General features: G+C 34.3%; 2 protein-coding genes across 3 annotated transcripts; one reads left to right on the plus strand and one right to left on the minus strand.

Annotated features, from left to right (window-relative positions):
- The first annotated feature begins 553 nt into the window (after positions 1 to 553).
- Positions 554 to 16123, plus strand: LOC145572096 (putative ethylene response sensor 1). 2 transcript variants are annotated; one of them, XM_081631120.1, is made up of 8 exons: positions 554 to 646; positions 1929 to 2062; positions 2146 to 2955; positions 11960 to 12883; positions 14003 to 14305; positions 14388 to 14654; positions 14923 to 15035; positions 15437 to 16123. In XM_081631120.1, the coding sequence occupies exons 4-7, from the start codon at positions 12068 to 12070 to the stop codon at positions 14995 to 14997; spliced, it is 1461 nt and encodes a 486-aa protein (XP_081487246.1). In that variant the 5' UTR covers positions 554 to 646; positions 1929 to 2062; positions 2146 to 2955; positions 11960 to 12067; the 3' UTR covers positions 14998 to 15035; positions 15437 to 16123. The 2 variants fall into 2 exon arrangements, with proteins under 2 accessions (XP_081487246.1, XP_081487247.1); XM_081631121.1 differs by having other exon boundaries at positions 555 to 646; positions 1985 to 2062.
- A 1247-nt stretch (positions 16124 to 17370) lies between these two features.
- On the minus strand, positions 17371 to 19387 carry LOC145570387 (large ribosomal subunit protein eL19y-like). The gene is made up of 5 exons (XM_081629445.1): positions 19186 to 19387; positions 18505 to 18627; positions 17873 to 18186; positions 17697 to 17767; positions 17371 to 17592 (listed from the first exon to the last, which is right to left on the minus strand). Exons 1-5 carry the CDS (start codon positions 19295 to 19297, stop codon positions 17571 to 17573), a joined length of 642 nt encoding a protein of 213 aa, XP_081485571.1. The 5' UTR covers positions 19298 to 19387; the 3' UTR covers positions 17371 to 17570.
- Positions 19388 to 22204: the final 2817 nt, after the last annotated feature.

Raw genomic sequence — 22204 nt, forward strand, 5'->3', positions numbered from 1 at the left:
ATGTTTTGGACGACAACATAATTGAGCACAAGGGTGGGTGGCACCATTCGACAATTTTTGGCGGTAATATTAATTCATTCATAGTACACTTTTTGATACGTATTATAACATTAAAAAGTTTTTTTGGGATTTGATTGACACATTTCAAGATGTATTAAAAAAATGACCCTATCAACCCTAAAAAAATTCAATTCATGTTTTAACTTGTATGGACATATTTGTACTCATTTAGTTTTTTTTATTACGTCAATTTGATTGACACATTTGCTGAGATGTAACTTTGACCGTTAATAATTTAATGATTTAGTACTCCTATAGAAAAAACATTTATTTATTTTATAATAGTAAGAAAAAACATGATACTCTATGTTCTATGTAGCACAAAAGTAAAAGAGATACATTTAAATAAACGAAAGAATTATGACTCAATCTTAAAATAGAATTGACCCGACCTCGCTGAACGCGTATCTACATCTCTAGGCTATTGTAAGTTCTAACCCGAACATATATAAGGTTCGTTAACAAAGCCAGTCCCAAATCAAAAAATAAAACCACTGATAAGAAGGAAAGAGAGCGTACTATCTCTTTTCCCAAATTGAGATGTAGGATCAAACTTTTCCAGAAATTCAAATCAGTTACTCGTTAGGTATATAATCGTTGTCTTATACCCTTAATTCTTCCGATTTTAATTTTATTTTAGTTTAAATTTCGTATTTTGGGAGTTTTTATTATTTGCATTGCTTTTAAATTTGATTAATTCTTCGTAGTATGTTGTTGCTTTCTTTTAAGCTTGGTGAATTTATAAATTATAATGATAATGAGGAATTTTGGGGGCAATAACAAAGAACTGAATAAATTAATTGTTTTAGGTTGATTAATATGATCATTTCTTTGCAAATTTATGTAAATGAGTGCGAAAATTGTTGTTTGTATTCCTTTTTTAGCAATTGAACTAGGGTTTAGGCAAGTGTGTGACCTTTCCCTGTATTATTGTAAACACAATATTTCAGACGAGCTAGTTTTCGGTTGAATTATCTTATACTGATTTACGAGCTATTAGAACACGACCCCTCGAACAAACAGCTCTTTACCCTCAATGTTCAATTGAAGAAAGCTTCTGTCTGCAGTAATCCATATATATGATTGTCAAATAATTGTGAGTTTATAGCATGGGTTTCGACGTTTCGTAGGAAATGCTAGATAGGAATGTTGGTGTTGTTCAAGCATAATGTTATGTTTTTGTAGTTGCAATAATGTGAGACTTGTTAGTCATGGGATCACTTCACAACTAGTTGAGTAATTATTGCTTAATGAGATAATTGATCAAGTAAAGTCAAAGGTTGAAAATATTAACCAATTGTTCATATAAAATATTCAGGTTAAAGGGAAATTAATTTTGCGTATCTTTGTGAAGGATATATGTTGTAAGGACTTGAAGCATGATTTTGGAAAGAGGGAAACAAGAGGATTTAAAAATAGCTTCAATGCTTCTTTAGGAGCTATTTCAAGTTTGTTATGAACGACTTATTTGCATAGTTTTTCAGATGTTATAGCTTTTTTTTGTTTCATCATCCCTGGTGTCAGTTGTTATTGCTTAAATAATTAAATTTGATCAAAGAAACCAAATTTCTTTGTGGAACTTAGTTTAAAAATCTCAAAATGCTTCTTATCAAAATTGGGGGGGGGGGGGGGGGGGGGTGGAGGTCTCAACACCTATGCATCATGTGCATTGTTGAAACATACTTTGTAGTAGTTACTTCAATTATCTATCCCCTCCCAGATAATTGTTTGGAACTTTGGATGGCCCAACAATCACAACATTAACAGAACCAAGCCTGATCTTTTCTTAATTATCATCACTTATGTTAAATAACTTAACTTTGCAGTTGTTGATTCCGAGTTTCCAATGCTTCATGCATAATGTGCAGGTAGTGATGGGGCAGCTCATTTAGGACAAAAAGTTTAAGTGCATTTGTTTTGGCAGGTGATCTTTTGTCCGAGTATGAAGCACCGTGTCATGGACCTATGAAAAAAATAGGAAGGCTGTTTTCCTACAGAAAAGGTTAATTTTGAAATTTTGATTTGGAGTATGATAATTTCTTCTTCTGCCATAATGTTTTATCTAATTATGTGCAATTTTTGCAGACTGGAAGGTCCAATATCTGACAATAATAAACAACATGATCAGAATGGATTGGAGCGATGTGCCTTGACATTGAAGTGCCAGTGAAGACAAGCTGGCCTTTTCACCGAGAAATTAGAAGCTAGTGAAAAGAAAAAGTCCCAAACATATAAAGATTTATCATATGAACTCAGATACTAACTTATCTTAGGCCCTATCTAATTCAGATTATTTTTGTTGAACTGTAATTATTTTTGCTAAACTGTAATTATTTTTGCTGAACTAAAATTATTTTTACTGAACTAAAATTAATTATACCGAACTAAAACTTATTTTTACTCATTCTCTATTATATTTGTTCTTTAAAGTTACTGAGTTTAGTAATTAAATATTATTTTTACTAAATTGAAATTATTTTTATTGAATTGTAATTATTTTTATTAAATATTATTTTATTAAGGTGAAGAGAACAGGGTCTTACAAAATAAATTTAGGTATGTACTAGCTTATTCAAAACATTGGATGTAACCAACAAGAAATCCTTTGAATGGAAAATGAAATATGAAGATGCCTAATCAAAGCAGAAAACTGAAGGATATGACGTTTCTGCAGGCAGCTGCTTTTGAGTCTAGGGGCAGCACTGCTGAAGCAAGTCTGGCTTTTCTTCAAGAACAAGCTCGGTCTACATAAGAAGCAGAGTTATGGTGATGGAAGTATGATATTGCTGCTAGGGAGGCAAAATCATCCCCTGGAAAGGCAGCTTCTATGCAAGAACATTTCATTGAGGGAAAGTATGCTAAGAGCTGATCATGCCTAAGACTTTAACTGAAAAGGTTTGAAATACCCGGCTTTTTCAGTTTATATTTTCTAACATTTCTTTTTTCTGAGTTCTGGTTTTTGAATGCACTAAGACAGAGGTGCATATATGATGTCTTTACTCATGGATATGAATCTCTTGTGCATAAGGTTTCAAAGGGAATCATTATATCTATTTATCTGTTAGTTATAGAATCTACAGGATCATGGGTGTTAGGACAAGGTTCTGAAGATGGATTAGATTGAGCAATAGTTGACAGCTTTAAGCTAGAGTGGAAGGTAGAATGAAACAAAGGTAGAATGAGACAATGTTGAGGTAAATTTGGGACAAACAAAAACAACTCAAATTGAACTTTTTCAGTCTAATAAATATTGTTGGGTACGAGGGGTATCACAGTAAAAAGGATTTGCCAAAAACGGAATAAAGTGAAAGTGTACATTATGCAACAGGCGAAAACAGAAATTGTTGATAACGTACTCCTTAAATTTTTATCCTTTCTCTATGGGAGCATTGTGAGTTTGTGACATATAGGGATTTAGCACAGCACATACTACTACATTTCAAATAGTTGCTATTAAACTTCTCAAATTAAAAAATCATGTACTTTGGTTGTACTTTTGAACTGATAAATAAATTATACTATACTTTTATCAATTGAATCTTGTCAGATTTTTATTTATGTGTAATTTTAGATTACTGATATTGTATAGTTGATATTAATGTTTAATTAAAAAAATGTAATAGTAAAAAACGTGCGTTAAGGATCATGAAAATCCAAATGTATAAGCTATATTGGGATGGATGAAGTAGATTCTCCATGCTAATTTACAAATTCTAATTTCCAATCATCCTTAATCTCTTGGGATAGAACCTAGAATTTTCTAAGTAGTGAGCCCCAGAACCTAATAACAAAGCCCTTTTCATGGAAAATGAAAAGAAAGGGTGAATGTTTTAAGATGATCCTTTTCCATAAAATTGGCAAAAAGGTTGCTAATCATTCTATGTAAACGTTATTTCCATTTGGTACATTTATTGAAGTGCAATAAAATGTATGATTATATGATGCCCTTCTCCCCTTCCCCCATCAAATTTCTTCAAAATTATGTCGTGTGTATATTTATACAAGGTCCATAGAAATTATTCTTATAAACTTTTGTGATTGGAATCTTAGTTGATTTTGTTCCAATATATAGTTATATGTTTCTATAATTATTGAAATTTTTTACCTAATAGGTATGAATCTATTATGGAAATATATATGTGGGTTCACACCAAAAGCCTTGGGGTATAATTATATTTAATTTAAAGGCGCTTTGAGAAGCTTCACCTAATATCCTATTAAATGAAAAAGTAAAAACGTAAATTAATTGAAACCATAGTCATCAATTATTGTACACTTGCATTTCCCTCTCTATTATTTATATTGTATAAGCTTAGGATATTGAAGTTATTTGATAAGAAGTCTAGCCTTGCTTGTGCATCACCATCAAGTTTTCTTTTTTGTAAGTTTGACTCCTTTTGCTTTTTGCTATTAAATTCTATTATCATTCTTGTATAACATATAAATGTTTCAATTTTTATAATCGTTGATAATAATCCATGATTAATGCTCTAAAGAATCGATAATTATCATCTACATGTTACTTTTCGTGCCCAAAAATATTTTGGAAATAGCTTCACTAGTTTAAACTAGATTGGATAAAGGTTGCATACATCTAGATCTCTCTAAATCATGCCATGGTTGGAGAGATTGATATTGGTTTATTATTGTTATTATTAAAAGTATGTGCTTATAATCAATTACCGCCTTTACCGGCCTTTTATCGTTGAGAGATTGATTTACACATCATGCATCTTTTCTAAGCCTTGCAGATTCTTGCTTGATTCAAAAATTGATCCTATAAAATTGGGTTTGAACACAAAATAAGGATATAAAATCTATATATGACCAAACTCTAAAAATCGAATATAAGCAAGACCAATTTGACTCGTTGGGTTCCATGGTAGAATTTTAGAATAAGAACTTCTTAGACTCCCACGAAACAATCTTGTCCCTTTGTCCCCAAATATAAGTGTAATTTGCCTTTTCAGATGGTTTTAGGAAGGTGAATCTAAAATAAACATATATATAATGGTTAAATGAGACTTTTATGTATGGACAAATTTTGGGTAAATGGAGCTTTTATTTGGGGAAAAAGGCGAGTTACAAAACTAAATAAGTGCAATAAAAGTGATTATACTATGTATTGTATTTTCATGTCCTCTTGTTTAATAAGGATGAGTTAGGATGTTAATTTTTGGGTTGTTTCTCCATTCTTTTATACTTGCATTTTGATAATTATTGTATTTGGTAATTATAAACTCATTGTTCAAGTATTTTGCTCTAATTATTAGTATCATTAATACATTCATTTTATATATACTTCCTTTGTTTTTAACAGTTAGACTTGTTTTGTCACTTTGAGTCGTTACAAACTTAGACTCACTTCTAGTTTATCCCTTTATTGGAAAACCCCTTCTACTATCTTAGCCCATCTGTCGCATACTATTTACACCCTTTTGCACTCTTTTGCTTTATCAATTTTTTTGCTTACACCCCAACCTTTTTACCCATCTCTCTTACTTTATTCACATTTTTCATATAGTTACTAATTATTTCCATACATTCCTAGAGAACTTTTGGGAATGGAAAGAGTATCTTTGTTATAAAAACTAATCTAAAAATGAACATTATAACTTTGCCATATATAAAGATGAAAACACCCTTAATTCTACTACTAGCTGACCCATAAGTAAAATTTTTTGGTTGTGGTGAAGGGTTGTTAACCCACCAACATAAGAAGTCTCAACTTGGAAGTTGGAAATGACCCGAATCCGATATCACCATACCCCACCAAGCGTTTTGCTAGTTTTAACAGTATCCTATACAAGATTAATATATGTGGATATGGATGACAACCTTTTTCCCCCTTTTTTTTTTTTTAACTATAATTTCTTATTTGGATTAATGTTTATTACTTGTTAAAGGTTGCATTTATTGCTTCATGCTTAAATGATTTGATTTTTCTTCGAGAGGAATATAAGTTGTCTAGATATATGTATAATATCAATACAATTCGATCATTGCACTAGTTGTTAGCATTTTGGAAATAGAATTTATGAAGAATGAGCTCTCTTCATATTTGCTAGGTTTTGTGAAGGGAAAATGGTGATAAGAAACTCTAATGTTGAGGGGAAAACATTATATGCACGTGTCATATATTGTTCAAGCTATAGAAACCATCATACTTCATCCTTGTTTTTTTTATGTAACCAATTACTGAGACTCTTGTTAACCAGAAGTGAGTGAATGTAGAAAAAGATTAATAAAGCAAGAGAGATGGAGTAAAGGTTGGTGGGCGTAAAAAAAAAAGGTAAATTAACTAAAAGAGTGAAAAGGTGTAAATATTGTGGGATAAGGGGGATGAGATGTTAAGTTGTGTGCCAAAAATAGAATCAGGTAGAAGTGGTACATCAAATGAAAATATCTCAACAAGAAATGTGGGTACATCAATAAAATAACAGAGTGTATTAGAATATGAAGAGCAAATTGCATACATGCGTTTTGGTCAAGAAGATTTTTCTGATTAGTGATAGTGCTGTCAACTGAACATATTGGTTTAGTTCTGGTTTTTTTTATTTGATGTCCATACTCTGGCTCTAATCATTTTTAATCTGACGCAATCATTACAAGTTTATGTGTGTGTGGAAGAACAATTCATTTTGTCTTTTAGGTTGTACTGAACTTGTAATAACTTGTGAGGGTGTAAACATGGGCACGGGCCGTGCCCGTGCCGCCGCGGGCCGTGCCTGGCCGTGCCGGGGTGGCGGCCGTGCCGTGCCGTGCCGTGCCGGCTCCGCGGCGGGCCGTGCCGTGCCGTGCCTGAAATTGGCACACCCCAGCCCACGGCACGGCACGGCCCACGTGCCTAGCGGGCCGTGCCGTGCCGGGCCGCGGGCCAAACCGTGCCGACCTTAATTTATTTTTTATTTTTTTTTTTTAAAAAAAAAAAATAAATGTTAAAAAAAAACGAATTAAAAACAAAAATGCATATAATAAAAAAAAAAAATACTAGTGCGATAATCCGAAAACACAAAAAATTGAAGAATAACTTATTTTATTATATGACGGTAGCCGGTACGACCGTACGAATGTACGATAATTCAATAATACAAAATTACAAAATAAGTAATGATAATTAAAAATCGTACAACAGTGTATGAATATTGAATAACTTCATTTATTATACGGAATACGAAGTTCGATAATACAAAAAGAATACAATAGTGTATAATGTAAATATGTAATCATGTAATTATTATTGGTCGTCTTCGTCTTCGCCTTCGTCTTCGCCTTCGTCTTCATCTTCGTCTTCGTCTCCTAGAGGTTCAAGTTCATCCGCCAATTGAGTGGATTGAGAACTAAAAGAAGTCGACGTTCCTTCATCGTCGTCGTTTTGTGCATAAGTACGATCTTGAGAACGAGTTTCGGCATCCAACCAATCCTTGAAGCAAACACACATTTCAAGTGTTTCGGGTTTTAGTCTTGTTCTTCTATCGTCTAGAACTCTTCCCGACGCACTAAAAGCTCTTTCGGAAGCAACGGAGGAGACTTGGATAGCAAAAATATCACGAGCCATTGCCGACAAAATTGGATGTTTCACGGCTTGTGATTTCCACCAATCGAGGATGTCGAGGCCAAACTTCTCTTCATCGTCCATGCCTTTCATGAAGTCGTAACTTAAGTACATTTGCAACTCCGAAACATCGCTTTGAGTTCTCCTAGATGATGATGATTCTGTACCTGAATACTTAGACATCAAGTTAGCAGCTTGTGCAAATAAACCTTTGGCCCGTTTACTTACATTTTTGGATGTTTGAGAAGGGGCAAATCGAGACACGGTTCCATATTTACTTTCATAAACATTATATAAATTAAAAAACTCATCCGTCACCTTATTCTTAAAAGTTTCAACATCATCTTCAAAATTCATGTTACTATAATAAATATCAATTAATAAAAAGGTGCCATCATATTTTTGTCTAGGATCTAAAATGGAAGCAAAAATATAAATCTTAGGAATATCGGTGTAATATTTACGCCATTTATCCTCCATGGATGGAAGATATCCACGATAAACATGTTCTGATCGGTGTTCCGCAAAAAGTTGTGCAAGTAAACATGCATTGCTAAGAAAAGAATGAGCACAAGGATTATATACAGAAGAAAAACAATGTGTCATACCATATAGTAATTGTAAAAACTGCATATATTTTTCACAATTAGCCCAATCATCTTCAAGTAAAGCATTTTGTGGATATTTCATATTATAAAAAAGTGTTAAATGAACCTTGTACTCGATTGCCCGACTCAACATTTCATAGGTGGAGTTCCACCTAGTTGGACAATCCGGTGCTATTTTTATGGTTTTAATCCGTTGTTGCCTGCAAAAACCTTTCCATTCTTGATATCTCATGTTAGAGCTATTAATAGTGCAAATAGCACTCCGTATTTTGTGATAAAATGGACCAATTGCTTGTGTTCCATCCTTCACACACAAGTTAAGAACATGACAAATGCATCTAACATGAAGTGCTTCTCCATCTAATACTAAATCGGTTAATTGGGGTTTAACCAAATTCGCACTATATGTCATAGAAGTTGCGTTATCGAAAGTCATAGACATGATTTTATCCCTAAGACTATATGCATCAATAGCTTCCATTAAATGATGTGAAATGTTAAGACCGGTATGAGGGTATTCAAGCATTTTGAAATGAATGATGCGTTTTTGTAACATCCACTCATTATCTAACCAATGACAAGTAACACATAAATAGTGAAGTCCGTACCCACCATCCCATGCATCGGCGGTTAAAGAAACTCTACAAGGAAGATTAGCTAATTCATTTACTAATTTCAATTTGTACTCTAGATAAGTCTTCATGGCAGCAGATCGAACGGTTTTTCGGGACATTTTTTTGTGTTTTGGTTGTAGTGCTCGGTTAATATAGTTGTTGAAGGCATCATTTTCGGCGAAAAGAAAAGGTTGTTCTGCATGTACAAGCATTCTCCCAAGTTCATCCCTATCTCTCTCGTAATTGTAAATGAAACCTTGTGGATGGAATTGAGAAATTTTAGGTTGGGTTGGATCACTAGATGGTCCACCACATTTTTTTGTATGCCTAGTAAGGTGTCCCGTCCCTCCCTTGGTATCGGCCGAGAAAATTTTACCACAAGTCCGACACTTGCATTTTTTTCCATCTTTACTTAATTGATAATGTACCCAACATCCACTCTTTCTTTTGGTTTGAGCAAAATCCTCTTCGGTACACCACTCTAATATGTTAGGATTATGGGTGGATGGTTCACTCGACCCGCAAGCTTGTGTTTGGCTACCTTGGGAAGGAGGAGGAGGAGGAAAAGGAAATTCATATTGTTGAAATTGGGTTTGTTGAAATTGGGTCCAAGGAGCCATATCATCCATTTGTTCTTGCCCTCCCGTGTTTTGGGGATGAAAGAAAGGGGTGGAAGTGTTTGGAAAGGGCATGTTAGGAGAGGGAAAGGGCATGTTAGGGGGGGGCATAGACATTGAAGTGTTTGGGTTTGGTGATTCCCTACGTGTTGACTTGGCTTTTCTAGAGGAGGAGGAAACGTTCGGGTTTGATGCCATGATTAATTAATAATAATAACACAACTAACAATAACAAAGTAACAATTAACAACAATGAGATCAATGAGAATTAATTAGTAAGTAGTTTTTATATAAATTAAATTTTCAAAAATAATTATAATAATAGTAGATTACTTGGATCAATGAGATCCCAGGTAGGAGAGGTTAGGAGCGACGTTGTCCAGAGCCCAAATCCCGCCTTAGACAGATTTCAACAATCCAAATAACCCACAATTAAAATAGAAAGTAGTTTTTATATAATTAAGTAGTTCCAATAATAATAATAATAATAATAATAATAATAATAATAATAATAATAATAATAATAATAATAATAATAATAGTAATAATGATAATAAATTAATAATAGTAACAATAACAATAACAATAACAATAACAAATTAAAATAAAGTTGAGTTAGATCTTACAATGACGCTTCAATGCTTTCCCAAATTTATAATTTCCCGAATTTTTAATTTCCCGAATGTAAATATAACAATTTTTTTTTTTTTTTTTTTTTTGGTAGTAGACTAGTACAAGTAATAATAGTAAAAATGTAAAATTTATAAGAGAGTAGGAATTTTTTTTTTCTTTTCACAAAAGAGAGGAAGATTGTATGTTTTTTAGGAATTTGAGAATTGAGAATTTGGGAGTAAGAAAATTAGAGAATAAGAGAGAAGAGATGAGTTGATGAATTGTGAAAATTTTGGAGGAAAATATGAGGTATTTATAGGGGATTTGGGTGGGAAATGGGGTGGAAAATATGGCCGTTTATAGCTGTTGGAAAACGGCCATAAACGGCCATATTCCAACGGCACGGGCCGTGCCGTGCCGTGCCGTGCCTGGCCGTGCCGGGCCGTGCCTGGCCGTGCCGGGCCGTGCCACGTGCCGTGCCGGCGGGTCGTGCCGGCGTGCCGGCCCACGTGCCGGCCACCGTGCCGCCCGCCGTGCCACGGGCCGTGCCCGTGCCGGTCCCAAAAAATTTGTTCACGGCACGGCCCACGGCACGCCGGCGTGCCGCCGTGCCGTGCCGTGCCGGCCACCGTGCCCGTGCCGGGCCGTGCCGGAGTCGTGCCGGGCCCGTGCCGCCCGCGTGCCGGCACGGCCCGTGCCCATCTTTATGAGGGTGTATGAGTTGGACTGTGAGATCACACTTCATAGTTTTCAACTAGTTTTATTGAAGGCAAAGTAAATAGGTAGCTATTTAATTGTTTTTTCTTGGCTGAAAAATTGTGTTAGATCCTGTCATATTGAAAGGCTCTCAGCTTACTGGATTAAAAGTTCATTAATAGTCTTTTGGAACCGAAAAATATGTCTTCTATGCCAGAAACTTGATGTATGGGATTGATTTGGAAATGAATACTAGTAATCTAAGGTCTGTTCTGTTCCGCTTAATTTCAGTTCAGTTCAGTTTAGCTCCAATCAGTGCAGTTCAGTTCCTAATTTCCTTTTCCCATAAACAATTCATTTCAGTTCTATTCAGTTCAGTTCAGTTCAGCCCCAATCAGTTCAGTTCAATTATTTTCAGTAAATCGGAACAAGCCCTAAGTCTATCTAATATGAAATTATGAACTCTGTATATAGATCAACGTTTCGTGTATACATGAGGGTTCTTTTTTTTGGATCCATTTGGTATATGATCAAAGGAAGAGGTTTATTTATTTGAATGTTTTTTCTTTGGGAATTCTTATGCTATTGTTTATGGTAATATATGTTAACTGGCATTTTCAAGTTTTACTCATGCTCACACCTCTAGATAGATGTAGATGATACTTATGTGACCCAGACTTTTCATTCACGTCAAGAACTCGTGTCAAATCCTTGAGACTCAGATATGAGTAGGACACTTTGACACTTCATTTTGGGCTGTTGATGTTTGATGTTTGCATAGGGCGTTCTATGTAAATTACATACAAACTCATCACTATTTTTTTGATTTATAATCTTGTGTATCAAACATATAACATTTTTTAAGAAAGATTAAGGTGTTAGGAATCAAAATTGACGTTAAGGTCCAACATTACTCGGGTATGGATTTTATAAAATGGCTAGTCATAGAAAGGCAGCTATCTAGCCAAGAGCTGTGGTCAATCTGGCCATACCCATCATCAATACAATTTATACAAATATATTTCAGCTTTGTTTACATACTTAGTCATCCCTTGCAAAGAACAAGTGATTTGGTTTCTCATACATCATTTACATATGTAATTATATTCCTTAGTCCTTTCTTTCTGGTAATATTTTTTCTTCTGGATGTTGTGAGTCTTGTGACACTTACCAATCCCCACTCCCACAAATTTTCAGGTTCAGTGGGCCTTTTGTAGCAATGAAGTTCAGTAATTGCATTGATGAATGGTCAACTGACGACTTTATGGTGAAACTTCAGCGCTTTGTGATGCATCAACAGCATTTATGCACTTTGTTATTCCATTGGAGCTTATCTATTTCATCCGAATGTATAAAGTTTTTCCTAGCAAATTGGCAATCATTTATTTTGGAACTTTCTCCATTCTCTGTGGGGTAAGTTATGTGACTGACTTGTGGAGATACTCTCAGTACTACTCGTACTCAGAAACTTCTGCTTTGGTGATAAAGATTGTGCAAGTTTGTGCTGCTGTGGCATCATGGTTGACAGTTGTGGTTATGTATTTTGTGACACCAAAATTTTTAAGAATAAGAGAAAATGTACATCTTCTCGAGAATAGGGTTGATGATCTCAGTAGAAAAAAAGGCCTTCTGCTTCGTAATGTAGCAACAAGAAGATCCATTGTAAACCTAATAGAGATTATTCGAAGCACCGTTGATGGGTACGACATTGTTGAGTCAACTCTTGTTGGGCTGGGAAAGATTTTCGACTTGGAGGAATGTTCATTTTGGTTTCCATCGCACACTAATAAGAGCCTGCAGCTTTCTCACTCTTTGAACCACGTATATTCTGTTGGTTCTGTTGTGCCTATGAACCTTCCTTTTGTTTCCAAAATCATAAATGCTGTTGGGGCCGTGAGGATACCGTACACCTGTCCCTTGGTTAGGGCAAATAAATGCACCAAGAGAGCCATGAAGTTTGAGGCTGTGGCCATAAGAGTACCCCTTTCATTCTCTGAATCTGATGACTCACTTAATGCTTGTGTGATGAGCTATGCAGTGATGGTTCTGGTTCTCCCTCCAGATAATATCAGGAAGTTCCGTAAGTATGAACTGGGAATTCTGGGAGCTGTTGTGGAACAGGTTGGTGATTATCTATGCTTCTCTTTTGTTTTGTGCTTGTTATCTTTTACTGTGAGTAGTAAGTAAAATTTTGCAGTAGACAGCCTAGTTTCATAAGCAGTTTGTTGGTTCCAATTCTTTCAAATATCCATTCACTGATTCTTATTATAAACCCATGGTACTGCAAGTCTTCACACATGTGAGACTGTATTTGGTCATGCTTTCATAAATTCTACTCTAAGTGGTTAGCTATCTTCTATTTGGGATTTATACAGAAACGTGGTATTTTTGGTAATTGTTCTTTTACTTTGTAGAACTAGTTTTCCCTCTTCTGCAAACCCTTGTTAGGCTGAGGCATGATACACCTAATACTTAGTTCTATTAAAATGATTTTTTAATAATGTGTTTATTATATGGTCAATATCGTTTCTTTCAACTCGTTATGTCTTTATTATTTCCGTGCTTTGTTTCATGCACTGTCAGCATTTCAATTGCCTACCCTGTGAGAAGACTGGTGAATGGGAAGTATATTGGTAACTAGACTTCTAAAAGACTCATTAGATACTATACTTGTGTCAGTTTATGTAATGATATTTTACCAGTAATAATTTTTAAGTCTAACCACTTGTTTGGTACGGTGATTCATTGTCAAACAAAATCATTGAACCGTTTCCATCACCTACTGTTACCAGTCGTACCACCCATTTTTTACTCTTTTCAAACCCTATTGTAACAAAATGGTTACATTTCGTAATCCTCAATTTGATACATAGGGACTTAGCTATATGAAACAACTAGTATGGTAACAGTTAACAATCTTAACATCACCCTTTGCCCTCTTGTATGTTTTATTCCTTGTCATGTTTTCATTTCCCGAATTTATACCAAACATGCGGTTAAACACAGTCCAGAGTCTCTCTTGCTAGCTCACTAACACAATATACAGCCAACAATATTTGACTCTTTAAGTAGTAATAGCTACCCACCCTGTCAGGCTACCACATTCTACGTTTTCTATTGCCATCAAACAGTTCACGTTCCAGGTATCATGGCTTGTATGCTTACTGAATTTTGATCATTCTTGTGGATCCAGAAAGCTGAAATTTGATCATAGGATTCCAATTTCTTGTGCTGTCTCAGGTATCAGTTGCACTTGGTCATGCTTCAACTATCGAAGATTCATTTATGGCAAGGTATCATCTTAAGGAGCAACTTTCTTGTAAGGAGGTGGGTTTATGGGGCATCATGAAAGCTCTCCAGAATCCTGATGATTATAAGACTGAAAATTTCAATCCAATGGAAATACCTGTGTGTGATGTGTCATCTTTTCTTCAAGATAATACATCTGTCATCTTTTCTGTGGAAACACTGTTACAAAATGAGAAAGATGGTATGCTTGTTTTGAATTTTAGGGCTTTCCACCTTTCGGATGTCATAAAGCAGGTGTTCTATTAAAGCTGTGCTGGATTTAAAGTTTACTGAATATCTACGCCAGTGAGATGTAATGCAATTTTTTTTGTCTCAGGTTTTTAACGTGATAAAGGTTGCAGCAAAAGTGAAAAAATTATCACTCTCTCTTGTTTTAGCCCCTGATTTGCCTGTCAAAGCTTTTGGGGACATAGAAAGGCTAATGCAAGTTATTCTGATTGTAATGGGTAATGCTGTGAAATTCACTAAGGAGGGTCATATATTAGTAAAAGCATCTGTGGTAAAACCCAACCCTCGTAGAGCCTGGCGGCCTTCTAAATTCCTTTTGATATTAAGTGACACTCATTTTTACTTGAAAGTGCAGGTATATATTTTTACTAGTCATGCATATGTGAAATGGCATGTGTTGAGTTTACGTCTTGTTTGTCTAGTCTTTTTCTTTTTAGGAGCAGCTTTTATTTTAGGAAGGTACATTATTTGCAAATCTTGAACTCAGTCTAGAAACTTGAAAGGTCTTTTACATATCCAACTTATTAAGTGAAAGCTGCAGAACTTGAATATTCTATTCTAATATTGTATTTACACAAAGTTAGAAACATTCTTAGTCCTGTGCTAACATATCTAAGCTGCAGGTTGAAGATTCTGGTTGTGGGATCGACCCAAAAGATATACCAAGCCTGTTTGATCTTCCAAACACTTCTAATTGACATTCTAGTGTCTTACATGGGCTTCCCATTTGCAAATGGTACCATCTTTAAACTTTAATTTCTCTGCCATGACTTTTTTGGGTTTAATTAAAGGCACCTTGATGAGAGTTGCTGGGAGATTACATATTTACATGTGGTCATGCTCATCGTTGTCATATGCTTCGTCTGATTCAAAATAATTGCAACATTTTGACTTTTGTATTCATATACAAACTTATACCAGTATACCACTTATTTTAAAAGTTATCAATTAAAATCTTGAATTAGTATGAACTCATTATAACTTATTGCTAATAGATTATAAACAATATTAGTCATTAAAGTTGTGTGTTGGCAAACATGTTGGTCAAAGTGTTGCAATTTCTAAAATTGGAGGAACAACCTCTTAAATTCTTAGAATCTTTTCTAACATAAACTATTGTTATGGTTATGGATTCAGGTTAGTCGGAGCCATGGGTGGTCAGATATGGGTTGACAGTGATGGTTTAGGCAAAGGTTGCACGGTTACTATCATCGTGGCACTTGGAGTGTTTGATTCAGATTGATCATGATCTTGGTCAAGAAGGCTGACAAAATGCTTAGAAACAGTCATATTGGTCACGAAGGTTTAAGAACTTGATTAAGTGCTTACAAACACTACAAATAAATGGCTGGATGTTTTAATTCAGTATTCAGATTTTTTTTTATCAAACCACATTATTTGTGGAATATGATTTACAAGTGATTGAAACTCATCAGTCTTTGGATTTTGTTTTTCTTGATTTTTTTTATTTTATTTTTTTTATAACCACAATTTTTTTAAGGTTTGAATGTGATAAACTACCATCAAGGCATCAATATAAATGATCAAAATTTGGAAAGATGGAATAAACTACAGATGATGATTTTTGAAGACGCCTTGCCTAATAAAATGAGTTTAATCCACCTAAATTTAGCATTGCAACTTTTCATATATTTTTCTAAATTCAAAAAAATCATCTACCATCTTGATTCCTTTTTTTTTTTTTTTTTTGGCATTTTATTCAAGTACATTCCAATTACCCTACATTTTTCCCTTTTAACCCCCAACTAACTACAACCATCACTTTGATCGTATTTGATTGTGTCATTTCACCACATGGCTATACCACCACCAAGCAATTCAACACCACCACCTTTTTCAATACACCATAGGGCATAGGCACGGCCACCACCCCATTTGACCCCTTGAAATCACCCACCCAACACTGATCCTAGCATTTTTGCCAATAACCCATCCACCCATCAACGCCAAAAACCCACTTACCCGCCATTAAAAATAATCTTCCCGTACTAAAAAAAAACAACCTAAACGCCATCGAAATCCCACTACATCCACCCTCTTGGAATTCACAAGTAAATCACAAGTTCACAACCTAGGGTGATAAGCCTTAGTGCTAAGGGGTTATTTGGTTCACTGTAATAAAAGAAATCAGCAATAGGTAAGCTAAGGAAAGGAATGTTGTCCCATTAAGTGTTTGGTGCAAGGTAAAAAAGCCCATCTTCCTAAATTTTCCCTCAGTCTCATTTCCTCACTACCACACGTCCTCTACTACAACTATCGTCTGTCTCTGCAAACCACCACTGTTACCATCTATCATACATCCAGCAAGATGCTACATCATCGACATCAAAATCCACCACCACCAACACTCGTCATCACAACCAAAACCATTGCGAAAAGGCTCACATGGTCAAATTCATCCATAACGGCTCCATAGTTTTCATGACCACTTGGAGATTGAGTAATTATGGGTTTTCGATGTGACATCTTACAGCCTACAATGATGGTAATTGGGTTGAGATAATGAAGCTAATCATTACGATATCTACTATGGTTTACGATGGCTGTAGTGGTGACTAACAACTAGAAGTGTTGGTTGGTACTACTGGTAGCAGCCACGGTTGTCAAGGTTTACGGCAAGGGTGAACACCATGTCAGTAGTCGATGTAAAGGCTTTAGAGACCAGAGTAGGGTAAACACCATGGCAGTAGTCTATGGCTATATAAGTTACATTTGTCTTTCTGAATTACCACCACCAAACATCCCCTATTACTTCACTTTCAATAATTTCAGAAAATATTTTAATATGCCTTCTCAGTATAAAACAGATGTAAATATTATAAAGACCTACTCTCAAGTTAAAATTCTACAACTACACAGCAAGCCATAATCATAGATCTGCATTTTACTTTCATCACAGGGTTTAGCTTTGACATAAGTATTGCTCGTATAGACGCACTATATGTTGCATAGGGTATAGTTACAGCCATATGGATTTCCCTGTGATCTACCAGGTACTTCGTATATAGCAACAGAAACCACGTTCCAAAACATATACCCTGATCAGCCGATAACATGAAACCAATTTAACATGTAAAAAGAAAGTAATACATTTCAAACTGAGTATCAGGATTATCAAGCAACTCTATCTCAGTCATAACATAACAAGATCCACAAAACATATTAGCTGCAAAAAAAGATACTATGCTAACAAAATAACAAGGTCCACAGACCACCCTAAGTTTCCTCATCAGGTCTTGAAACTATCACTTCACTTCTTTGCTTTCTTGGCCCTGTAAAACATTAGGTCTCGAGTTAGAAAATCTAACATAAATTGGAAACAAATTGTTAATACAATTACAGAAACTATTGAAACAAATTGCAACAATCAACTTACTGTGTTGGCTTAGGAGCAGCTGCTGGAGCGGCAGCAGCTTCAGGTTGTTTGGGTGCTTCAGCATTTGGTCCCTGAAAAAATGAACACCATAAATTATAAACTAGTAGCAAGAAAGCTTAAATAAGTTGCATAAAATTCTTTTCAGATATAACAGTGTATTTTGCATATGAATTTACCAGAGCCAAACGCTCTTCTCTTCGGGCCAACTTCCTCTCCCTGCTAGCCTTGTTCTTGGCACGCTTAGCCTCAAATTGGTCAGACAAGGTCTTGTCTCTTGCCTTCTCAGCCTTGGTCTTGTGGATGCTCTCCATCAATACACGCTTGTTTTTGAACACATTACCCTTCACCTTCATGTACATGTCATGGTACATGTGCTTGTCAATTTTCTTTGACTCTCGGTACTTGCGGAGCAACCTCCTGAGAACTCTCAACCTCCTCATCCACAAAATCTTGGTTGGAAGCCTAGCCTCCCTGGTACCCTTACGCTTACCTAAAATAAACCAAAATCACACTAAATCACGTACTTCACATATTATCATCATCCTTCATACTTAATTCAGCTCAGTTATCAACTAAATAGTTCTCCTTTAATCAAGTAACCACCAACAGGGCCCGATATGTTTTATTGGAAAGATCACAAGATATGTCGAATGATTTCTAAGTGATCACTTCTAATTCCAGTAACAAATCTACTCATTGTGAGGAACTTCTAACACTCCATACACAACAGCTACTCATTATACAAACCAAAAATTTTAGACAGCATAAAATTTGACAATAACACTCTTTAGGTCAATGAAATGCATACCGTGCCCTGAGTGACGACCCTTCCTCTTTGCTTCCATCATACGACGAGCACGAGACCTTGAATGAATCTTGGTAGGCTTCCTAATGATGAAACCATCCTTAACCAACTTTCTGATGTTTTGACCTGAACAAATCAACCAAACAAAAATCCCTATTCAGCCACATCTAACGACAAACAAAACCTCATTTACAAAGAAATCGACAGAAAAATAAACTTCACAAAATTATTACAAAATCACAATCATCAGGTAGCATATAACAATATAAATTGCACAATAATACATACATTGAAAAATCAAGATACCTCCTTCAAACTCACAACCAATTATGCAGAAAAATTATGTTCAAATTTCAAGTTCTAGATTTAAAACTGTGACAATTAAAAACTTACAAAATCGATCGATAAATGTAATTCGTAAAAAATAATGATCTCATCAGAATACTTCCTACAATTCGATCATAGATAAATCAAAATATCACCATTTTCCAGAAAAAATACACAAAAAGCGCTAAATAAACTATTGCAACAATTTCTAGGGTTCTAATTCAGATAATCATCAGAAAAATTACAAAAAATCAAAATCTAACAATCGATTGAAAAAAAACACAATTACAAAAGAGATTGAAAAGAAAAAACGAAAAGCAATCGAAATCAAAGGATAAAGAGAGAGAAAGAACGTACGAGAGTTAGCCATGGAAATTTCATTGCCTTCATTAGGATCAAGCCAAACCTTGCCACGACCACACTTGAGGATATCAGCGGCGAGCCGCTTTTGAAGCTTCAAAGACACCATTGTTGTTGCTGCGAGTTTCTCTCTCCTCTCACTCTCTCTGTGGTGGGAGCTGCTAGAAGATGGGAAATGGAGGAAGTGGAGGCTTAAATATCACCAGTTTTTAGAGCTAGGGTTTGGGGATTAGGGGTTTACCCATTTTCTGTATTTATTGGGTTTTTGGGTTGGGCTTTTTTTATGGCTTTGTTTAAATATTGATTGGATTGATTCGTTCAGTTTTTTTTTTTTTTTTTTTTTTTTTTTTTTTTTTTTTCATTAGAGGTCCTGTGGTTTCTAAAATATGGGGTCCAATTCTTGTAATATCTACCTAACGTATTTTGGGTCAACTTTTATCTCTATTTCATAGGTCAATTCTTTAAGAGATTAGGGTTCTTAACAAATGCTCTCTCTAGTCCTCTACCCTTTTTAAAAAGTATCAATTTGACTAGCATAAAGTTTTAGGCGGGTGAATTAAATAGAAAATTAGAAATAAGAACTACGTGATGAGACAGATACAATTAAAAAAAAAAAATTAAACAAGATGTTCAAAAAAGAAGCGATGAAGGACTTAAACACCATGACAACAATGGGTGGTTCGTGTAGGCAGATGCGCGATCTGCATAGTGTATCCGCTCCAAAACTATAAAAAGACGGAATGTACATGCAGTTATATTCTAATATACATGGGTATATAAAAGAACATAATGTTCATTTATAATGTACATGGACATATATACTTCGCATAAAAGAACATAATGTTCATTTATAATGTACACGAGATTTTTGTGCAAAAATTTTGTATATTTTTTTAAAGAAATTTTTTATATAAGGAATAGATAAATAGTACTGTAATTATTTTTTTTACCATTACATTAATTACAAATCATTTCTTTTAAACCAAAAGTTCACTTTCTCTCTCCAAACAAGACTTCAAACCCAATTAAATTCCTCAAACCTCAAGCAAAATTTCAAGAAATTCGAAATTTTAAGTCCAAAATTGTTCAAGATGATAGATAAAAACGAAAGGTAATACCAGATTTGACATTCATACTTGTTTATTTTGGTTTTGAGTGTTTGTTTTTTATAAATTTGGTTGAAAATTGTAATTTTTGATTTATTAGGAATTAATTTGCCATTCATGTGGTTTTGTTGTTGCAAATTGCAATGAGAAATAAAATGAAGTTCTTGAAGAAGATCGACCAATTAATACATTTTGGAAGATGAAAGCAAGCAAATAGACAAATTCAGAATAATTTGTAGATCCAAATAATACAATGTACATTAAAATACAATAAAATGTTCTTTTTCATATACTTGCATGATCCAAATAATACAATGTACATTAAACCTGTAAACAACATTATAATACATATGTTCATTAGAATATAATACAATGTATATTATAATACAGTAAAATGTTCTTTTACATATACTTAAATGATTATTTGTACCAAATGTACATTAACTATATGAATAATGTTCTTTAATATTATCATGTTCTTTATTAATATTAGGATTTTTTTAATTAACCACCCCTCAAATCACCCTATTTTGAAATAACCACCCTTTTTTTTGAATATTTAAAATAACCACCCATTAAAAAAAAAAGTTAGAATTTACCACCCATTGCCTGAGTCCGACCAATTTTCCGTCAACTGGGCCCACCTAACAACTATTTTTTTCATTTTCATAAACCTTGGTTCTCAATTTTGGGTGAAATTCATTGTCTCATACGACAATTAAACAATTGAATCAATAATTGAACATATAATTAGTAACAATTACTCGAAGTACAACAAATAGATTGTTGCTCATTAATAAGGGGTTCCTTTGTTTATTTTTTTGATTTGAAGAAGAATTTAAAAGAATATAATTTAGAGATTTTTCAGGGATTTTTTATTTGTGTTAAAATGATCGTTGTTGGTGAAAATGGATCGAGGAAAAAAGAATCGAGGCTCTGAGTATATAAAATGAAAAAAAATAGCTGTTAAGTGGGCCCAATTGACGGAAAATTGGTCGAACTTAGGCAATGGGTGGTGAATTCTAACTTTATTTTTTTTATGGGGTGGTTATTTTAAATGTATGAAAAAAGAGGTGATTATTTCAAAATAGGGTGATTTGAGGGGTGGTTATTTCAAAAAAATCCTTAATATTACAAATGTTCTTTAGATTTACACAAAAAAAAAAAACATATAAAACTGGATGTTCTTTATAAAATAGCTATATGTTCTTTACAAAACAATTATATGTTCATTACAATACAACTATATGTGGTGTTCTTTATAAAATAGCTAGATGTTCTTTACAAAATAACTGTATGTTCTTTAGTGAACAAGTAAATGTTCATTCTGCCTTTTTTTTTAAAAAAAAAAAACGGATGCACGGAGCATCCTGCATCCGCCTCCATGGAAAAATTTTCACCATGACAACATTCCCCTATTACTAGTTGCCTAGCGCAGCTTTCCCCCTCCCAACTGTTAAATATACTAGACAATTTAAAAAAAAAAAACAACTAATACAATTAGCTAGTCAAGAGATATACGGAGTATAATGAACTAGTTAGTAAAATCTACTTTAAGGCAACCAGTTTATAATAACCAGTTATTCGATAATTACCAAACAACTATTCCAATCAGGTAGTCGAAACATCTAATGCAACTAGTTTTTAAAATGCGCTAATGCAACCAACAACTCTTAATAACCATCGGTTATCTACTAATTACAAAATAGGGTCTTTGAGATATGATCATATGTGGCCAACGAGGGTAGGATAATGACGGGATACTATGTGAAGTAAGTGCAAAATATGAGTTGGGAATATGATTAGGATCATAGTAAAATTAAAGTAAATATACTTCCTTTTTCATTAATGTATGTGTGTTTTTGTATTTTTATTTCTCATATTTTTTTTTTTTACATCACAACCATGTC

This window comes from Chenopodium album, chromosome 12 (genome assembly GCF_948465745.1).
Source record: "Chenopodium album chromosome 12, dcCheAlbu1.1, whole genome shotgun sequence".
Lineage (NCBI taxonomy): Eukaryota > Viridiplantae > Streptophyta > Magnoliopsida > Caryophyllales > Amaranthaceae > Chenopodium > Chenopodium album.

What these genes read in the sequence shown, in the direction of transcription:
- LOC145572096 (XM_081631120.1), top strand. Translation starts at nt 12,068, where the DNA reads ATGCACTTTGTTATTCCATTGGAGCTTATCTATTTCATCCGAATGTAT. An exon ending in TGGGAGCTGTTGTGGAACAG is followed by an intron (nt 12,884 to 14,002) that starts GTTGGTGATTAT and finishes GTGCTGTCTCAG; the next exon opens with GTATCAGTTGCACTTGGTCA. An exon ending in ATTTTTACTTGAAAGTGCAG is followed by an intron (nt 14,655 to 14,922) that starts GTATATATTTTT and finishes TCTAAGCTGCAG; the next exon opens with GTTGAAGATTCTGGTTGTGG.
- LOC145570387 (XM_081629445.1), bottom strand. Translation starts at nt 19,297, where the DNA reads ATGGTGTCTTTGAAGCTTCAAAAGCGGCTCGCCGCTGATATCCTCAAG. An exon ending in AATTTCCATGGCTAACTCTC is followed by an intron (nt 18,628 to 19,185) that starts GTACGTTCTTTC and finishes TGATTTGTTCAG; the next exon opens with GTCAAAACATCAGAAAGTTG. An exon ending in GGGTCGTCACTCAGGGCACG is followed by an intron (nt 18,187 to 18,504) that starts GTATGCATTTCA and finishes GGTTTATTTTAG; the next exon opens with GTAAGCGTAAGGGTACCAGG.